The sequence below is a fragment of the Melozone crissalis genome, unplaced genomic scaffold (assembly GCF_028551555.1).
Source record: "Melozone crissalis strain CALT ecotype California unplaced genomic scaffold, PUWL_Pcris_2 ptg000032l_1, whole genome shotgun sequence".
In the NCBI taxonomy this organism is placed as follows: domain Eukaryota; kingdom Metazoa; phylum Chordata; class Aves; order Passeriformes; family Passerellidae; genus Melozone; species Melozone crissalis.
In genome coordinates, this window is record NW_026535810.1 from 4,698,082 (window position 1) to 4,716,998 (window position 18,917).

The 18,917-nt window shown below is 42.9% G+C and overlaps 3 protein-coding genes across 3 annotated transcripts; all 3 read right to left on the reverse strand.

Moving 5' to 3' along the window:
- Positions 1-5,891: 5,891 nt before the first annotated feature.
- Positions 5,892-6,836, reverse strand: LOC128940089 (olfactory receptor 12-like). Its single transcript, XM_054281391.1, has one exon. The coding sequence runs from the start codon at positions 6,831-6,833 to the stop codon at positions 5,892-5,894; it is 942 nt and encodes a 313-aa protein (XP_054137366.1). The 5' UTR covers positions 6,834-6,836.
- Positions 6,837-10,324: 3,488 nt separating this feature from the next.
- LOC128940090 (olfactory receptor 6Y1-like) lies at positions 10,325-12,156 on the reverse strand. Its single transcript, XM_054281393.1, has 2 exons — positions 11,243-12,156; positions 10,325-10,406 (listed from the first exon to the last, which is right to left on the reverse strand). Exons 1-2 carry the CDS (start codon positions 12,154-12,156, stop codon positions 10,325-10,327), a joined length of 996 nt encoding a protein of 331 aa, XP_054137368.1.
- Positions 12,157-16,019: 3,863 nt separating this feature from the next.
- LOC128940091 (olfactory receptor 6B1-like) lies at positions 16,020-16,979 on the reverse strand. Its single transcript, XM_054281394.1, has one exon. The coding sequence runs from the start codon at positions 16,977-16,979 to the stop codon at positions 16,020-16,022; it is 960 nt and encodes a 319-aa protein (XP_054137369.1).
- Between the last annotated feature and the right edge of the window lie 1,938 nt (positions 16,980-18,917).

An 18,917-nucleotide genomic window follows, 5' to 3' on the forward strand; every position in this document is an offset into this window, starting at 1 on the left:
CTGCAGTCCAGAGCCCATGGGGCCTCCGAGTCCCAGGCGGAAAGGCAAGAGCATCTGGGAGATTGCGCCGCCATCTCGGCCCAGCACCACACCTGTGGGGAGAACAGAGTGACACGAGGTGCTGCTGCCAGAGGGCAAAACCCCCTTCACACCCACACCAACAAGCAGGAGAATCCTTAAGGGGCTGGCTGGAACAGCACCCCAACAAGGGAAGAGAGAAGAACTGATGCCCTTTACCCAGCTCTTCCCAGCAGTAAAGCAATCCCCATTAATAACCACGATGCCCCATCTCACCTGATCTCACCACAACACCACGAGTTGGGCTCCCAGGGATGAGAGCTGCAGCCTCCCACGAGCTCACCAGGCGTGAGAAGTCAAAATCCCCTCCTGCACTTTCTTCAGTGTACTCAGCTGTGGGGCTGGGCCGGTAAAAACCTGCAGGGTGACAGCAGAAAGGGGGTCAGGGCTGAATGATCACACCAAGCCCCCCTTTCCCATCAGACCTTCTCTGCCTCCAGGAGCTTAGAACTCCTGTGAGGAAAGGCTGAGAGAACTGGGATTGTTCAGCCCAGAAAAGAGACCTAATTGCAACATTCCAAGACCTGAGGGGAGCCTACAAGAAAGCTGGAGAGAGACTACAAGGGCCTGAAGCGCCAAGGACAAGGGGGAATTGCTTCAAATTTAAAGTCAGTTTAGACTGGCTGCTAGGAAGGAAATCTACCCTGTGAGGGTGGGGACGCCCTGGCACAGGGTGCCCAGAGCAGCTGTGGCTGCCCCTGGATCCCTGGAAGTGTCCAAGGCCAGGCTAGATGGGGTTTGGAGCAGCCTGGGACAGTGGAAGGTGTCCCTGCCATGGAACTGGATTGGATTTAGGGCACCTTCCAACCCAGACCATTCTGGGATTCTGTGAGCTTGATCACTCCACCAGGGATATCCTCACGAGAACAGCTCAGGGTCTCTGATCCTGACAAGTTTTTGAATACCAATGTGCTCTACAGGTTCAGCAGGTTGCACTAACACTCAGGCAGCCCCAAAACCCAAACAGGCCTACAAACAACACACTGAGCTGGCTGGAAGGTTTAAACCATGGCAGCTTTAAAGATAAACCTCAGCTTTAAAGACTGCCGCAAGCAGGAAGTTGGAGATTATGCAGAAGGCCTTACTGACACAAATTGATTCTACAGGATGCCTAAAGGCTTTCACAGGAAAACACAGAACTGCCCTAGACAAAGCACAGGGAGCCAAATTCCTCTCCGGCAGCACTAAAAGCTTATCAAGGCTTGCCTAAACACAGTGACACTGATAGCAATACAGCTGACATTTCAAGGCAAGAAGGTGCTCCTGAGGAACTGTCTGCAGGCAAGGCCTCTCCAGGTCAGCACGAGTGCTGTCTTGGCCAGGCCCAACCAATACCTACGCCAGTGACGAGGACCCAGGCACGGGGAGGCTGCTCAGCAGCACCGATGGCTTTGGCCAAGGCCTTCGTGGTCTCCACCCAGCTGCTGACGACCTCCCTGCAGAAGGCATCATTCCACCTGGGAAAGGGAGAGCCAGGGTTCAAACACCTCACAGGACTGCCACCAAGGGGGACCCAGCCAACACCAGCTCACACGCACAGGGTGATGCCTCAGGTTTTAGTTTTTATATTTCTCAGGTTCTCTGTTGCTTTAGTGGGTGGCTCTGGGCTTCTATTAGGGGATGGTGAGCTCTGTTCACAGAGCAGGGAGACAAAACAATTCCTGCTCCAGCTGGGGACCAAGGACAAATGAGCCAAATCTATGGCCAAGAGCACAAACAGTGTGGGCTAGAGAGGGAAAAACAAGGATGGGACTGCATGGGCCAAACCTGGAATTGGACAATTAACTCCAATATGCAAATGGAGAGGAACTTATAAAAGTGAGAGACCTCATGAGCATTGTCGTGCATTTTGTGACCATTTTGGTTCATTTTGGGACCATTTTGTGTTAATTTTGTGGCCATTTTGGTTCACCTTGGGTGCAGCCCTGGCTGGGCTCTTGTAGTGCCCAAGGTGGATCCATGGAGGAGATCCTTTGAATAAATCCCTTCATTATTCTGTAATTGGACAATTAACTCCAATATGCAAATGGAGCAGAGCTTATAAAAGTGAGAGACCCTGTGACCAGTGGGGCATTTTGTGACCATTCTGGTTCATCTTGGGTGTAGCCCTGTGCTGTCCAAGGTGGATCCATGCATCCTCCTAATTAATCCCTGCTTTATTCTGGAGCTCTGTCCAGTCTCTGTTCTAGGGCAGCCTGCACAAGGCATCAAGGAGAAGTCACAGGAACTCCCCTCACCTCAGAGCAAAGGGAGGACATGTCATCTTACAGCACAAAGGCAGAGGAACTTTGGGAGATGGTGGCTCTAACCCTTACAAGACTGAAGGGTTTGGACTGCCTTCAGACAAAGTCAGCAAAGGAGCTAGACAGCAAAGCTGGTGCTCCTCCCAGAAGTCAAACTTTGCATGCAGGCATGCCACCCAGTCTCCTTTTGGAAATGTGGAACTAATGTTTCTGGCCTCCAGCTGTAGATGCAGGAGGGAACTTTTCTTCCAAAGGTCTCTCAGCACCTTCCAGGCCCACAGAAATGCTCTGGGTACTTGAGGGTGCAAATGTCAACCCAAGAGCTTCCTGGTCATGTTGTTTCCTCCCTTTCCACATTCGCTGACAACACTAGCCTGTCTTCACTCCACCTTATCCCAAGAGCACTATGGAACATCAAGTTACCTGCGGAAAGGGTTGAGGACATTTTCACCAGCCAAGTTGACCACAGCTTCGCACAGGGGCAGCCCGGAATGGGACAGCTCCTCCTGGGCAGGAGTGACAGACATGACAAATCAGGCCACCCCTCTGATCAAGCCTTCCCTGCAAATAAGCAGAGCAGGCTCCCAAGAACTTCACCCAGTTTCTTCCTGGCATTTGCAGAGACAGCACGAATGGAGAAGATTTTGTTTCTTGGAGCTACAGCAGTACCCATTCTAATGACTGTGACCCACGGAACACCAGCAAAAGGACATCCAGAGGAGCCAGACCTCCCCTCCATGCCATGGAAAGCCACGGCACGCAGCCTGGTTTCTCAGCCCTGTCACACTCGCCCTGCTGTGACAGCTCTCATTTCATACCCAGCTGATCCGATCCGTGCCCCCTCTTCGTGACACATGGGTCACTTGGTGCCCTGGGCTCCGCAGCAGCTGGGTCAGGGCTCTGCCCACGAAGCCCGTCCCACCACCTGGTTAGAGAGACAACATCAGGGCTGTGTTGCTGTGCCATCACCCCTCTGCAGCAGAGGCGGCCCATGCCTGGGGCTGCATCACCGCAGCACCGCCCGCGCTCATGGCCAGCTCCCATAGCCGGGGAGGAAGCGGCGGCTTGGCTCCAACCCAGCGGGCAGCACCCACAACCCAGGCCTGCCTGGCCCTTCTCCAAAACTCCGTTCCGCTCAACACTCCCGCTCCCTCACGGGACCCGCTCCCTTACGGACCTGCTCCCACAGGCACCCGCACCTCCACGGGCCTCACTCTCTCTGTCCGCCGCTCCCTCACGGCTCCGCACCCTCAGGCCCCCGTTCCCTGAGGCCGCGGCTCCCTCACGGCCCCGCTTCCTCAGGGCCTCCGCTCCATCAGGGCCCCCGCTCCCTCACGGGCTCGCTCCCTCACGGCCCCCGCTTCAGACCTTCAGACCGCCGCTCTCTCAGGCCACCCCTCCCTCACGGGCCCCGTTCCCTCAGACCTCCGCTCCCTCACGGACTCCGCACCCTCACGGTTCCCGCTCGCTCACGGCCCCGCTCTCTCTCTGTCAGCCGCTCCCTCTCGGGCTCCCGCTCTCTCTGTCCGCCGCTCCCTCACGGGCCCCGTTCTCTCTTTCCCCTGCACCCTCACGCCCCGTTCTCTCTGGCCCCTGCTCCCTCACGCCCCGTTCTCTCTGGCCCCTGCACCCTCACGCCCCGTTCTCTCTTGCCCCTGCACCCTCACGCCCCGTTCTCTCTGGCCCCTGCACCCTCACGCCCCGTTCTCTCTTGCCCCTGCACCCTCACGCCCCGTTCTCTCTGGCCCCTGCACCCTCACGCCCCGTTCTCTCTGGGCCCTGCACCCTCACGCCCCGCTCTCTCTGTCCGCCGCTCCCTCACAGCCCCGCTCCCCCAGCCCCGCACTCACCCACCACCACCCGCATTGCCGCGCCGCGCATGTGCCGAGCAGCGCCCAAGGCGCGTGCGCCCCGCCCTCCGCGCACGGCGCCCCCTAGCGGCGCGGAGGCCCTTAAAGGGCCAGCGCATCCCAGCGCCGGGGCCGTGCTCGGGAATGGGCGGCGAACCGGGCTGGAACCGGGCTGGAACCGGGCTGGAACCGGGCTGGAACCGGGCTGGGGACACGGGGAGCGGCCCAGGGCTGAGGGGACACTCGGGAACCGCCTGGGCCCAGGGGCTGAGGGGGCACTCAGGGAACAGAGCAGAGCGGGGCTGAGGGGACATCCATCATCCATCCATCCATCCATCCATCATCCCTCCATCCATCCATCCATCCATCCATCCATCCATCCATCCATCCCTCATCCATCCATCCATCCATCCATCCATCCATCCATCATCCATCCATCCATCCATCCATCCTCCATCCATCCATCATCCATCCATCCATCCATCCATCCATCATCCATCATCCATCCATCCATCCATCCATCATCCATCCATCCATCCATCCATCCATCCATCCATCCATCCATCATCCATCATCCTTCCCCCAGCCCCAGTCTGTCACTCAGTCACAGAACCATTAAAGTTGGAAAATACCTCCAGGATTGTTGTGTTTGACTGAACACCACCATGAGCTAAATCATGGCACCAAGTGCTGAGTCCTGTCTCTTTTTGGGCACTTCCAGGAGTGGTGTCTCCCTTGCTTCACTGAGCAACCACAGCTCTCCTCATCCCTCTGGCCACCAGCTCTATGAAAGTGCCATATCCTGTGGTTAAGAAAAGAAGAAATGCGTTTTCTACGAGGAGCCAGCTTGGATATTTGAGTTTTAAGAGCTATTTGCAGAGACACATCTCTGTGCTTCACTCTTGTCTGACTTAATTTAGCTGTGGATGTGCAGAGTGAGAATGCCTCCACCTGAACTGGCTGTGTTCCAGAAATAAGTGCCAGAATCTGTTTGTGTCCTATTTTACATGTTCAGTACAGTTAGGTGTGGCAGCAGATTCTGCTGCCAGAATCTGAATTTTCTGTCCTATTTTACATGTTCAGTACACTTAGGTACTCTTCAAATTGTCCAACCCATCGTGTTAATTATGGCTTTAAAATGCTGGTATCTTTTGAATGGCTATAAGAGGCCTCTAAATTACAGGTCAGATGGATTGTAAATATCTAATTACGGTTAAATGAAACCTCACTTTCATCTGCTCTAGAAAAGGAATAAAGCTGGCCAGAGAAAAATTGGGAAAAAAGAGATACTTTTGTTCACAAGAATGTAAAAGAAAATGTCAAAATTGTGTGTCACTGTGATCAGCCATTTAACAGATGTGTGGTCTTGGCTTACTTAATTGACCTTACTTTTAAATTCTTATTTTTATTCTGGTTTTATGGGTAAGCATCAATGATTTAAGTGTAATTTATGTAAACTTACGAAATAATTTCATAGAAATCAAACATATTGCCCATTGAAGGATATCCTACATCCTATGAAAAATTGTTTAGTTGAAATAACAATTACTAGATTGTCATAGATTTGTTTATATATCCTGCTTTTACTGACCATCTAGGAACACAAAAGACTCTTGAAAGCAGGTCCTGATGTCCTTAATTTTACATCCTGTCCTTTATTTCACATTCAGGTCCTGATGTCCTTTATTTTACAAATTGGACCCCGTGCTCATTCTCAGCTTCAGGAATGGTGCTTAAAAAACCCTTTCCTTTTTAACTGTTTTTTCAGAGCCCCTTTTACCTCCCTGTTTCTGAGGGTGTAAATGAAAGTGTTCAGCATGGGAATAACAACAGTGTAGAGGATGGAGATGATGTTGCTCTTGCTGGGTGAGGATGCAGCTCCAGGCTGAGCATACATGAAGAACACTGTCCCAAAGAACAAGCAGATTGTCACCATGTGAGACGAGCAGGTGGAGAAGGCCTTGTGCCTGCTTTCTGCTGAAGGCATTTGGATGATTGTGACGATGATATAAGCATAGGAGACAAAAACCACCAGGGCAGTGCCCACAATTATTGGTCCACACACAGCCAGCATTACGAGCTGGTTGACAAGGGTGTTGGAGCAGGAGGTGTGGATCACTGCAGCAACTTCACAGAAGAAGTGCTTGATTTCTCTGTGCCCACAGAAGGACAGGCTGAAGGTGAAGCCTGTCTGGATGGTGCAGTTGATGCAGCGTGACAGATAGGAGCCCACCACCATGAGCACACAAAGCCTTCTGCTCATAACCACCTGGTAGAGCAGCGGGTTGCAGATGGCAGTGAAGCGATCATAAGCCATCACAGCCAGGAAAAAAGCTTCTGTTGTGCCAAAGAGAGAGAAGAAGAACATTTGGGAAGCACAGCCAGCATAGGAAATGCTCCTTCTGCCCAGCAAGAATGCCAGGGCTGCCCTGGGAGTGATGGCAGAGGAATAGCAGATGTCCAAGGTGGACAGGTTCCCCAGGAAGAAGTACATTGGGGTGTGCAGCTTGGGCTCCATCCTGATGATGAGGATCATGCAGATGTTTCCCACCACAGTGACAAAGTACATTGTGGAGAAGAGAACTGAGAGAAGGACTTGGGATCCTGGGTGGGATTTGAACCCCACCAAAATGAACTCACTTATCCTGGTGTGGTTTTCCATCTTGGCTTTCCAAAAGGAAATTAGGATGGAGTGGATTGAAGATACTTTGCCTGGAGAAGCAATTGTAGAAGAAGAAGACAAACAATGAAATACATGAAACATAAGAAATATAAATTAATAAAATTAATTGTAAATTATATGCATTATGTAAAATAATATAAACAATACAAAATATTTAAAAATATTAATATAATGTAAATAATATATAACTAAGAATAAAATAAATGATAATATTATATATAATTAATTAAATATATAAATATATTAAAATAAGTATTAATATGACTAATAAATATCGATAATAAATCAATAAATATAAATATTATTATGACTATAATACTATATATATAGTATATATTATGTAATATATACTGTATATGACATATAATCAATAATATATTGATTGTAGTTATATTATTATAAAATAATTATTAATTAATAAAATTAAATAGATATTTGGAAAAATTATAAAATTAATTATATATCATATCTGCCAGTTTTTGTCAACTACTACAGGGTAATTTGTAAGCTAATAATCCTGTAATATTATCTTCAGTATAAAGAAACATTCTGCATGCAGCTTACCCAACCTATTTTAATTTAATAAACTTTACGACCAACTAGAAACAGACATTCCATTCTACAGTTGAAGACCTATTTCAGATTTAACTGGCAGAAAATAATCTCACCCTAAGACTGCAACTAACGCACAAGATTTCTCTCCCCTAAACAAAAGAACAGGAAAAATGCTGCTTCAGGTGATGCAAAACAATTGTAAATATATGAGCCAAGAAATGTATTCATTTAGATAATAGTTTAAAAAAATTTCAAGTCTATTATTTTTAAAAAAGCTGAGTGACAGAAATGGTATTTTATTTGCTTTGCTGTCATTTCCATTAGATAATTTTTCTTAACCAGCATATACTTAATATTTTAAAAGCATTGAATTAATTTTTAACAATTTCTCCAGCTATCCCTCCGTGGTCCTTGAAATGTGGCCTCACCTCTAGGTACCCTCAGAAGGTATTAAATATATTTAATCCTTTGTTCTATTTAATCCTTTTTTCTTATTTACCCACGAGTCTTAGGAAAGGGAAATAAATTTGGAGAAAGAATTTCTCTTTGCATAACCTTGCTCATTAAATATTTAGTGAGTTTTCCTGGGGATTTTTGTGTGCAGAGAGCTCAGGTTTAGGCAGTCAGGTCAAGTATCACTCAAAGCCTTTCCAAGGTTGTTGTCTACAACTTTCACAATTCCTAAGCCTTCCTGTATTGTCAAAAGAGAGAAATAGATGCATCCACAGTGCGATCCTTCTAGTCTCACCCTACCTGTTCAAAACAGGGGAAAAACTGTCCCTTAGAAGTAGCTGGTTTTGATAAAAAAATAATAAAGCAAGCCAGAAGAGAATAAGAAAAAAAGAGATACTTTTGTCCACAATAATGTAAAAGAAAACATCAAAATCTTGTGTCATTGTGGTCAGGCATTCAACAGCTGTGTGGTCCTGGCATATGTAATTGACCTTATTTTTAAATTCTTATTTTTGTTCTGGTTTTATGTGTAAGCATCAATGATTTCAGTGTAATACATGTAAACTTATGAAATAATTTAATGATAATCAAACATATTGTCCATTGAAGGATATCCTACATCCTATCCGAAATTGTTTTGTTGAAATAACAATTACTACTGCTTAATTTAACGGCTTTTTAAAGAAGGTAAACACCTCAGCTAAGAATGAAGATGCTGCAGATACTTTTTTAGCCAGTGAGAAAGGAAGATTTTTGATTCACCTGAGAAGTCTCTGGATCTATCTGTCCCTTGATTGATCAAACAAAAAGTCTAAATGCAGACACATTAAAAACTGTCTTCCTGATAATGTATTTAATTTCCAGAAGAACTAACTGTATACATAATTACTACATTCTATATAATGAGAAAAAAGAGAAAACAGAAACTTTTAATCCAATTCTGTCATCCCATTTAACAAAGCAAAACTCAGATTTCACACACCACAATACACATACCTTGCGACACAGTTATTGAAGCCAGGTTTGGTTTTTTGGAATTCAGGTTTCTTGAACACATTGCCAAAAATACTGAACATTTTTTCTACTCAGCTGACTTTTCTCTTGTAATCAATACATCACTGGTTTTTCCTCTGACTGCTTCTAAGAGCATTCTCCTTAGCATGTTGCTTATGTATACTTTAGTAAGTGTACTTAAAAAAACCCAGGGATTCAGTTTCCACAGTCCTGGACCTTCACAGCAAACATCTGAAATCTCAAATGAGATATTTTTCCCTTGTGCCATTTTTATTTGCCTGCAAAAGTAGAAAACTATAAGGAATAGAAGAGATAAAATAACAAACACAAGCAATAAAGTGTAAAGCTGTTTCTGTGCGTCTTCTACCCCTACTTTTTTCACTGCTTCTTATGCAGAACCCTTCCTGCCTCTTGTAGATTTTTTTTCTGCTCAGCAAAACACTGTGGACCTAATCAAGATTCTCATTAACCATTAGAATCTGCTTCCTTCTGTTGTAGTTGAGACAGAGACAACACAAAGCCACATTCCATTTTTAGAAGGCTTCAAACTGTTTTTATTATGGCATGCATGCTTTTTATGCATTCTCATAAAACTCATAAGTTTACACTTTACTCATTGGTCACAAAAGACAAATGAAGTGTTCATTGGAAGAGGCAGCTGCAGGTTTGTCTTATTTATCCTGCTTTCTTTCTTGATTTCTATGTCAAGGACTTTGGTAGGAAATTCTTTCAGGGGTAAACATGGATCCCCTTCTCAACCTTCTCTCTGGCTCACAGAAGTCACTGTAAAACCTCTTCCAGATTATCAAAATAGAACAGACACCCTTGCCTTCTCCCCAAGCAATAATGGTTCTCCTCTCTAAACAAAAGCAAGTTTTCACTAAATGTGTTTTCTTCTCTGACTCCAGGAGTGTGCTCACCTCTAAAACTGAGAAATCTGGTTCAGGTGAGGGCCCAGCCTCTAAGGGAACACTGCTGTGGGGTGCAGCAATCACCCCAGGAAGGGAAAAACATCTCACAACCCCTGTTTGGGTATCTCACACACCCTAGGACATGGCTGTCTTTCAAAAAGCAAATTTGCATTCTTCTCAGCACAGGAGTGTCCCATTTAATTACAGCAAATGATATTAAATTTTCTTTGTTTTGGCACGTGGTTTTAAATAAATCTGCATGAAATAGATGTTTCTGTTCTTGATATAATGGCTTCCCATATTTTGTGACTGACAATTGATCAGTGCCTTCTAAACCCAGACTATCTTACATTTGCATACGTTCCTATCAGTTTCTCTCATCTGCACACAGAGAGTGAGATTAAGAGAAAGTTTCCCAAAAGCTGAGATTGGACTTTGTTTTTACCTTCTTAACTTGTGGGTAGTGACTTATTTACAGTACTTTAAAAGTACTTGAATTTGTGAAAGTGTTTATTAGGAAAATTTCCAGAAATAAGCTTAGATGCAAGAGGGAACTTGCATTCTCAAAAGGTTTGTGTTTGTGTAAGACTTTTCTGTGTTCTCTCCTTCCCTAAGGTACCTCCTCTGTTGAATAAATTATGAATTATTTTTTTCAGGTTATCTAACAATATTATTATTAGTGTACATAAACCCCATAATAATTGGATGATAATCCTCTTCCCAGTGTATTTGAAGGATTTTCCTAAAATTATTTCAAAACAATCACTTCAGATCAGGGCTTTAAAACCAGTCAATGTGTATAGCCAAATCACTGCATTAAAGGAACTTCAAACCTTGCAAAATTTAAATTAAAATCTCAGGAAGGAGTTGTGGAGCTGAGACAGAGGCCAAGTCACAATGCAGCTGTACCATGTGAATATTCACATTATACCTTCTCTGATGCCATATTAGAAACATTTTCTTCATCAGAGGATGGTTCTTTTTATCCTACACCAGGAATCTAAGAATGTTACAATTACCCATCCTTTGCTGCTGCCTATTTCTCTCAAGGGATAATCACAAAATCTTGAACTAAATAAATCACACATAACTGATTTTGACATGCATTTACAGTGTTTTCTGGACTCTGTTCCATTTAGAGCAAACAAATCTGGGCTTTATTTTCCAGCATTTCCAAACACCTTTAAAAACAGCAGTCATTCAGTTGGAGACTTTTAAGAAAAGGTGACAGCATTGATTCTTAGGAGGAAAACAAGCAAAAAAACCCCAAACCCACACATCTCGAGTCAAAACCATAGTATATACATAAATATATCAAGGTTTAGTTCAATAAATATGAGTGGTGGTTGCACGGATTAAGGTTTGGACCTCCTGACTTCATCTCCTCAGCGCTGCCGTTGATCTTCATGAGCAAAGCCCCTTCAGTTGATTTCTTTGGTGTCTCTTCTGCAAGTAAAAGTCCTCCTCATGGCAACCCTGACCTCTTTGTTTCTAAGGCAGTAGATGAGAGGATTCAGAAGTGGCACAACCGCCGTGTACAGGAGTGACACCAGCTTGTTGGCATGATAGGTGTACATGAGCTTGGGGTGGGCGCAGGTGAAAAGAGTGGTGGAGTAGAACAAAACCACCACGGTCAGGTGGGAGCTGCAGGTGGAAAAAGCCTTCTGCCTCCCCTGGGAAGAAGGAATCTTCAGCACAGTGAAGAGGATGCAGATGTAGGAGGCCACCACAGCGCACAGAGGCAGCAGGATGACCAGCAGGGCCAAGGTGAAGTCCACGAGCTCGGCCAAAGAGGAATCGCTGCAGGAGATGTTCAGGAGGGGGGAAATGTCACAGAAATAATGATTGATTTTGTCCACGTCGCAGAAGGAGAGGCTGGCTATGAAGCCCAGCTTGATGGAAGAGGTGGCCAAGCCACACATCCAGCAGGCAGCCACCAGCTGAGCACAGAGCTTGGGGCTCATGATCAGGGCGTACCTGAGGGGTTTGCAGATGGCCACGAAGCGGTCGAAGGCCATCACGGCCAGCAGGACGTACTCAGTGCAAACAAAAGTCACAAAGAAATGCAGCTGTGCCATGCAGCCCTGGAATGAAATCCTTTTGTCATGGGACAGGACATCTCTGATCATCTTTGGCTCAATGGCAGAGACATACCAGATCTCTAAAAAAGACAGATTCCCTAGGAAAAAATACATGGGTTTTTGCAGGCTGTGGTTATTTTGGATGATGAGAATGATGAGGAAGTTTTCCAACAGAGTTAATAAATAAGCCAGAAGTAAAGCAGAGAAGAGAAGCAGCTGCTGTTCACCAGTGGTGGGAAAACCCAGGAGAAAGAAATACATGACTTTGGTTTCATTCCTCCCACCCATTCTGTAGAAGAAAGATGAACCTTATCCACCTGCAATAAATTAATGCAATCACATCTAACTACCAGGCTTAAATTCTTAGCCATAAGTTACACCACCACTTAAAGGCTCTGTAAAAGTTCAGACATTTTTTGCTGGGTTTTTAGAAATGAACTTTGTGAAATTTATCTGCTCATTTCAGAATTTTTTTCATTTTAGAAATTAAAACATGCTTTTAAATTTACATTTCATGGAGATAAACACACATTACAAATTGACATTTCATGGAGATAAATATACATTACAAAACTTTGTGGAGTTTATCTGCTCAATTCAGATTTTTTTCACTTTAAAAATTAATACATGCTTTTAAGTTTACATTTCATGGAGATAAATATACATTACAAATTGACATTTCATGGAGATAAATACACATTACAAATCTCACCTTAGACAAATGATGACTGATGCTAATATATTTTCCATCCAGTATAAAGAAGTGACAGGTTTTGAGCTTGTAGACAGACATTCACATTTCCAATGCTTTAGTTTCTACATCTAAACATTTCTAAAGTTCTATCATATATATCCCAGGAACTGTAAGAGAAATGTGAAGCAGCAATAAGGATATATTCATTTTTAAAATAAAAAACCTCTCCAAATACATCTGAAAGAGCCCACTAAAGGTTTCTGTATCTGGCTCTGAGCACACTTACATCTACACAAATCTATGGAGATGGTACACAGAGATCTCAGATACAGCATAAGTACAAGCAAATTCCAATTTTAGGTCTGGTTTGTTTGCAGCTACCTCAGATTTATCCTTCAAAAATAAGAGTGGCTCAGCCTGTGCTGTTAAAAACAAAACTGTTCTCAACCTCCTGTAGTGTGAATCCACTGGTGCTGCAGAATGTGATCAGTAGGGAACAGCTGAAATGTGGACTGATATGTCAGTGCTGTGATCTATACCAGCACAGAGAAATCAACACTTTATTTACCTGTGGTGTCTCATGAGGTCTGATTCAGCAATTGTGGTAACCTCCCAATGGAAGCAATCACAGAAAGAGGAGGGATGTTATTGTTTCCTCTGTGATTCCATGCAGAGCAGAAGAAACTCTGAAGATTTTTTTTTTCTGAGACACGGAACAATGAAAGAATACCTGCTAGTGTCTGCTGATTTTTATAGGGCAGATGAAACTAAAAACATACCCTGAGGCAGGGAACATGGCAGTCTTTTACCAAAAGGTAATCTAGAAAAATATTTTAATGTACTAATCTAAATCAGTGACCTTAATTGGTAATGGCTTTTGGAGTGAGTGATTTTGGATAAGTGTAGTTTCACCCACACTGGAGTTGTGTTCAGACCCACAAATAGCCAAGTTATGCATTTTCTTAATTTTTTAAAACACTACAAATGTGTTCAGAGCAAAAGGAGGATCAGAGATAACATTTATCTGTCCCCTGGTGAGGTCAGCTGCCTCCCAAACAGAGCTGAGGAGCTGCTGCAGGATTCTATAGCATGAAAAGTACAAAACCTGATGCGGTTCCCCCTCCATGCTGCAGCTGTTTGTAAAATCTCCCTCCACTTGGTCTCATATTAATTAGATATCTTCCTTAAGCCAGAACCATGACTAAAATGACATTTATTACATTTAAATTACGTCTATTACATGAAATTACATTAATTACATTTAAAATTACAATTATTTTCATACAGTGAAAATAATGGGACTTTAGCATCTAGGAGAGCTGGAATCACAGAAATTATTTGGCTGTTAGGGCATAGTTTGATTTATTTTGCAAATATGTAAGAATCTAGTGACATTTGACATACCTTATGGTGTGCTGCTGAATTCTAACTTCTGGCCAAAGCCACATGTGCATGCTCAGGAATGTAAGGGAACCTCATAAAAAAGACAACTTTAAAATAATGTCAGTGCATGGAGAAGGGAGTAGTGTTAGTTCTTACCTCATTTCTGTTAGGCTGATGAGGGTCCAACTACCATGGACCAGTTTTGGGTTCCCCGGTATTTACATAATTTTAATTTATATAATTTTATTTATATAATTTTAATTTATATCATTTTATAATTTATGTAATTATAATTTATATTATATATGTGTATATATATTTATAATTCAAGGAAAATGTGGATTAACTAGAGAGGTGCTTACCAAGGCCTGCTAGGATGTGAAGATATGACTCAGGGTACATGAACCATGAAAAGAAGTTATTGGGTTTGTTAAATATGGGGTATTGGAGGCTGTGACAAGCTATAAAAAGGGATAAAAACAATGCTTTGCAACTCAGTAACTGCTATTTAGGCCATTGGATGTGAGGTCAGAGTGCCTAAACAGCTTCCCTGAGAGATTTTAGTACCTCTGACATTTTCAGCTCTCAGCTAGACCAAGGCACTTCTGATGTAACAGAGACGTGGGCAGAGTTATGCTATAAAATTATAAATTATAAATATATATTAACATCTGGAGTACTGCATCCAGGAGTGACATGGATCATCTGCAGAGCATCCATTCCCTGGATAGGATTGAACATATTGCTCAATCTGTGGGTACCAGATTCACTTCCCTAAACATCAATTTCTGTTGCAGTTTGTCATGCCACAGAGTTTTCCATTTGACATCCAGATCAAAGAATGATACAAAAACTCGGGTTGGAAAGGCAGAACTTTAATTACAGAATATTTTAACTCGCTCTGCTGTCACAAACATATTTCAGAGTTTCAGGGACTTGTCAGGTCGAGCTTTGCAAAGCTCAAAGGACAGAGATTTCTTGACCTATTTGGGACTGTGTTGTGGTGCTTCACCACTCTATCTTATCTGAATTTAATTTTGTTGGAACAAGTTCCTGTTGCTTTTGTCTTTTCAGGCATGCCCACTTAAGAATTGCCTCTATCTCCTCTGTAATCCTCTTCAGGTGGTGGCAGACTGCAGCTAAACACCTCCTCAACATTCTCTTTTCTTAAAAAACTGCTCCCATCTGTCTCTCTCTGTGTGCTCCCACCCTTCTGTCATTTGGTAACTCTCTGCTGGTACTTCCATTTTTGTCTTTCTTCTAGTGGGAAGTTTCAGACTGGACACAGTACTGTTGATTTAGTCCTGGGTAACAAACAGAGCCCAGGATCATTTACCATCAGGCTGATGATGCAAGATTTTGTGTCTGTGTGTTAAATTACCCTCAAATTCTTCCTGACCCTCTCCTTTGAATGTTCCTTGGGGAAAGATCTGTGCTTAGACAACTGATTCTTCTCTTAGTGCTTATATCTCCTTATGTGATGTTGAAGGACCACAGGAAAAAAATTTAAGAATCAGGAGGTTGATTTAGCATTTAAAATGGAAATGAAACTGTGCAAATTAACCCTCTTCCCCAAAAGTAAAGGTTTGTTTTCTGAATCTGAGCTACTTCCCAAAGTTATATTTGAAGTTAATGAAGAAGAAACTTCTCAGTGGAGTTTCATGGTCTCCTATCACAGCTATCTAAAATGACTGAAGTTCCCATCCTCATTCCTGTGAAGAAAGCTGACATAACTATTTCTTTGGTGCCTCAAGTTCTTGAATCCTAGTTTCATGTTAAGTTGAATCAAGGTCAGAATGCAATTTTGTTCTTTGATGCATACCAACAAAATACATTCAGAGAGGACAATTATGGTTATTGCCTTTTCCACTCCTCGGAAATGATGTGTGATGTGTTCAGTTAGAAAAACCTTTTACATTCACATAGATTCAGAGATTTTAGCTGAACATGCAGATTGACTCCAATAACCAATAACTGGAGAACCCCAATAACCCTTTCTGTCAAAGTAAAAATCTTATTAGGTTTTCATAGAATTCAGACACATTCAGTTGGAAGATCATCTCCCAAGAATTCATTAGTGATCAGAGGCAGAAACTCTGGAGAGAGCAGTCCTGCTACACAAGACCTTCAGCAAAGTGTCCTTCACCTCCTGGTTCCTCAGGCAGTAAATGCATGGGTTTAGCATCGGGGTGACAATGGTATAAATGATGGAAACCAGCTTGTTGAGATCCCTGGAGTCTGCACGCCTGGGCCGAGCATATATGAAGAGAGTTGCTGAGAAGAAAATGATGACCACAGCCAGGTGAGAAGCACATGTGGAGAAGGCTTTCTTCCTGTTCTGAGCCTTGGGGATGAGCAAAACAGTCCTGATTATGCAGTTGTAAGAAACAATGATGACAGAGAGGGGGATCAACAAAGTGAACAAGGCCGAGATGAAATCCACCATCTCAGCAAGGCGCCGCTGGGCGCACGAGAGGTTGAGCAGCGGGCTGATGTCACAGAAGAAGTGGTTGATGACCCCGGGCCCACAGAAGGAGAGCTGGGAGATGAAGGAGACCTTGAGCACAGCTATGAGGAAGCCAAGCGGCCAGGAGGCCGTGGCCAGCTGCAGGCAGGCCCTGTGGCCCATGGCCAGGGCGTAGTGCAGCGGGGCGCAGATGGCCACGTAGTGGTCGTAGGCCATGGCCGCCAGCAGGACACACTCAGTGCACACCAGGGCAATGAAAAAGTACAGCTGGGCCATGCAGCTTGTGAGGGAGATGCTCTTGTTCCTCACCACCAAGGTGAGCAGCAGCTTGGGAACGGTGACTGAGATGTAGCAGGCCTCAAGGAAAGCGAGGTGGCCCAGGAAGAAGTACATGGGCTTGTGGAGCTGGGGGTGGGTGATGATCAAGGTGATGATGACCATGTTCTCGGTGACAGTCAGCAAATACACAGCCAGGAAAATGACAAACAGCACAGCCTGCAGCTCTCTGCTGGTGGGGAATGCCAGGAGGATGAACTCATGGACGTGGGTGTCATTTTCTTGTGCCATGATGACCTTGAAGGCCTGGAATGTTGTGGTATTCACATTTTCTAAGACATCCCTTTGATCAGCATTTTTCTCCTGAGAAGCTGCAGAGAAAAAGGAGAACAATTATTATTTCATTTGCTTCTCCTGTGTTTCTCTCATCTGGAATGTGTTTGGAAATTGTTTACCCACAGGTGATTGTTTCATTGGATTCTGGTGTGAGTTGTTTTCACTCATTGGCCAATCAGTGCCAAACTGTGCCGAGACTCTAAAAAGAATGATGAGTTTTCATTATTATCTTTTTAGCATTTGGTAATATAGTATAATATAATGTAATGTAATGTAATGTAATGTAATGTAATATAATATCCTTTTAAAAACATGGAGTCAGATTCATCATTCCTCCCTGCCATGAAAATCCCTGCAAATACAATAGAATGTATGAGGAGCAAAAAGGAAAGAAATAAGGGAACATTTTGTATTATCTCCCCCAAGCATCCTCTTCATGCCTGACTTTCAAATATACAGTTTAACTAGAGATTCCACACCAGTTATTTAATTGACATTCCTTATTATTTAACCATTCCTTATTATTTAACTTCTGAATTATTTTTGTGGCCTACAGCAGGATTGGTGATTGGAATCTTGGCTCCAAGAAAATAGTTAGGCTTCACTGATTTCTTCACAGACCTTATCTTAACTTAAAACACAGTCAGAGGGGAAGAGACAACATTATTAAATGCGTGTTTGATCTTTTGCATTAATTGATAGAATTAATCTTAATTTTTCACAAAATACCTGAAGTATGATGTTTATGCCTCTTATTTTCACTTCTTAGGGAAGATTTCAAACAACATTTTTTTTACATATTCCTGCACATTCCTATCCAATACTCAACTGACTTTCTAGAATGATGTTCAGTATTTGTTATTCACAAAATATTTTCTATAGAAGACATTAAGAGAAAAAAAAATCCATTAATGTTCTGAAGAAAAAGAAATATGTATTTTTGTGATATCATTATTTGAGTTTCAAAATATTTATTTCAAATTAAATTTTTCTCTTGCATATAGATAGTCTCTGTAGAATCAATCTGATTACATAACTTACATATTTCATAATAAATACATCACTGCTTCCAGATAATAAAGTGACAAAATACTAAATACAAATTCATTTGTAAGGATGGCTTTCACATCTCCCAGCGTTCCATGAGATTTAAGCTGTGGTAAATACGGACAGGAAAGGCAGGTAACTCATTTTTCAATGTAGCCAGTAGAAATTCAAGCAGAACAAGGAAAAAACCTCGTTTAAGTGTTTTAGCAGGCTATAGAATACAAACCATAATTGAGAAGTGCCTGAACCAAAAGGATATTAAAAAAAGAAAAATTATAGTTCCCCATTCTATTATTGACTTTAAAAATTCCAGATCTACTTTAAAGTACCTTAGAATATTGACTGGCACTACTTTAATTTTAAATTAAAAGAATTGAAAGTGTCAGAATTGACTGACTCTACTTTTAATTTTAAAAGGGTGATTAACTGGAGCATTTCAGATACCTTCCTCAACTAACAGATCACTCTCAGGTGGCACAGAAAGCCAACTTCCATGTTTCAAGAATGAAGCTTTTCAATGTAAAAATAATGGTGAATGTTTTTTACATTCTAGTCCACTGAAAGTAGAATAAAAATGCCTTTTTACCACATAAACATGCCCAGAAGCACTGCTATTGCATAGAAAACACAGAGAGAGAGTGAGGGAAAGGTTATATTTGACTTATACTCTCAACAGAGGTCGTAAGACTTTTAAAAGCACATCAAGTACAATTAGAAATTTCCATATTTCTAGTCTTTTAATCTGTCAAATCCAAATCTGCTTTCCTTTCCAAGCAATCCCTTTCTCTTCTTTCTCACACTTTGAGAAAAATGTCCATGTTTCTCTTGAAAAGTGCTCACAGCATC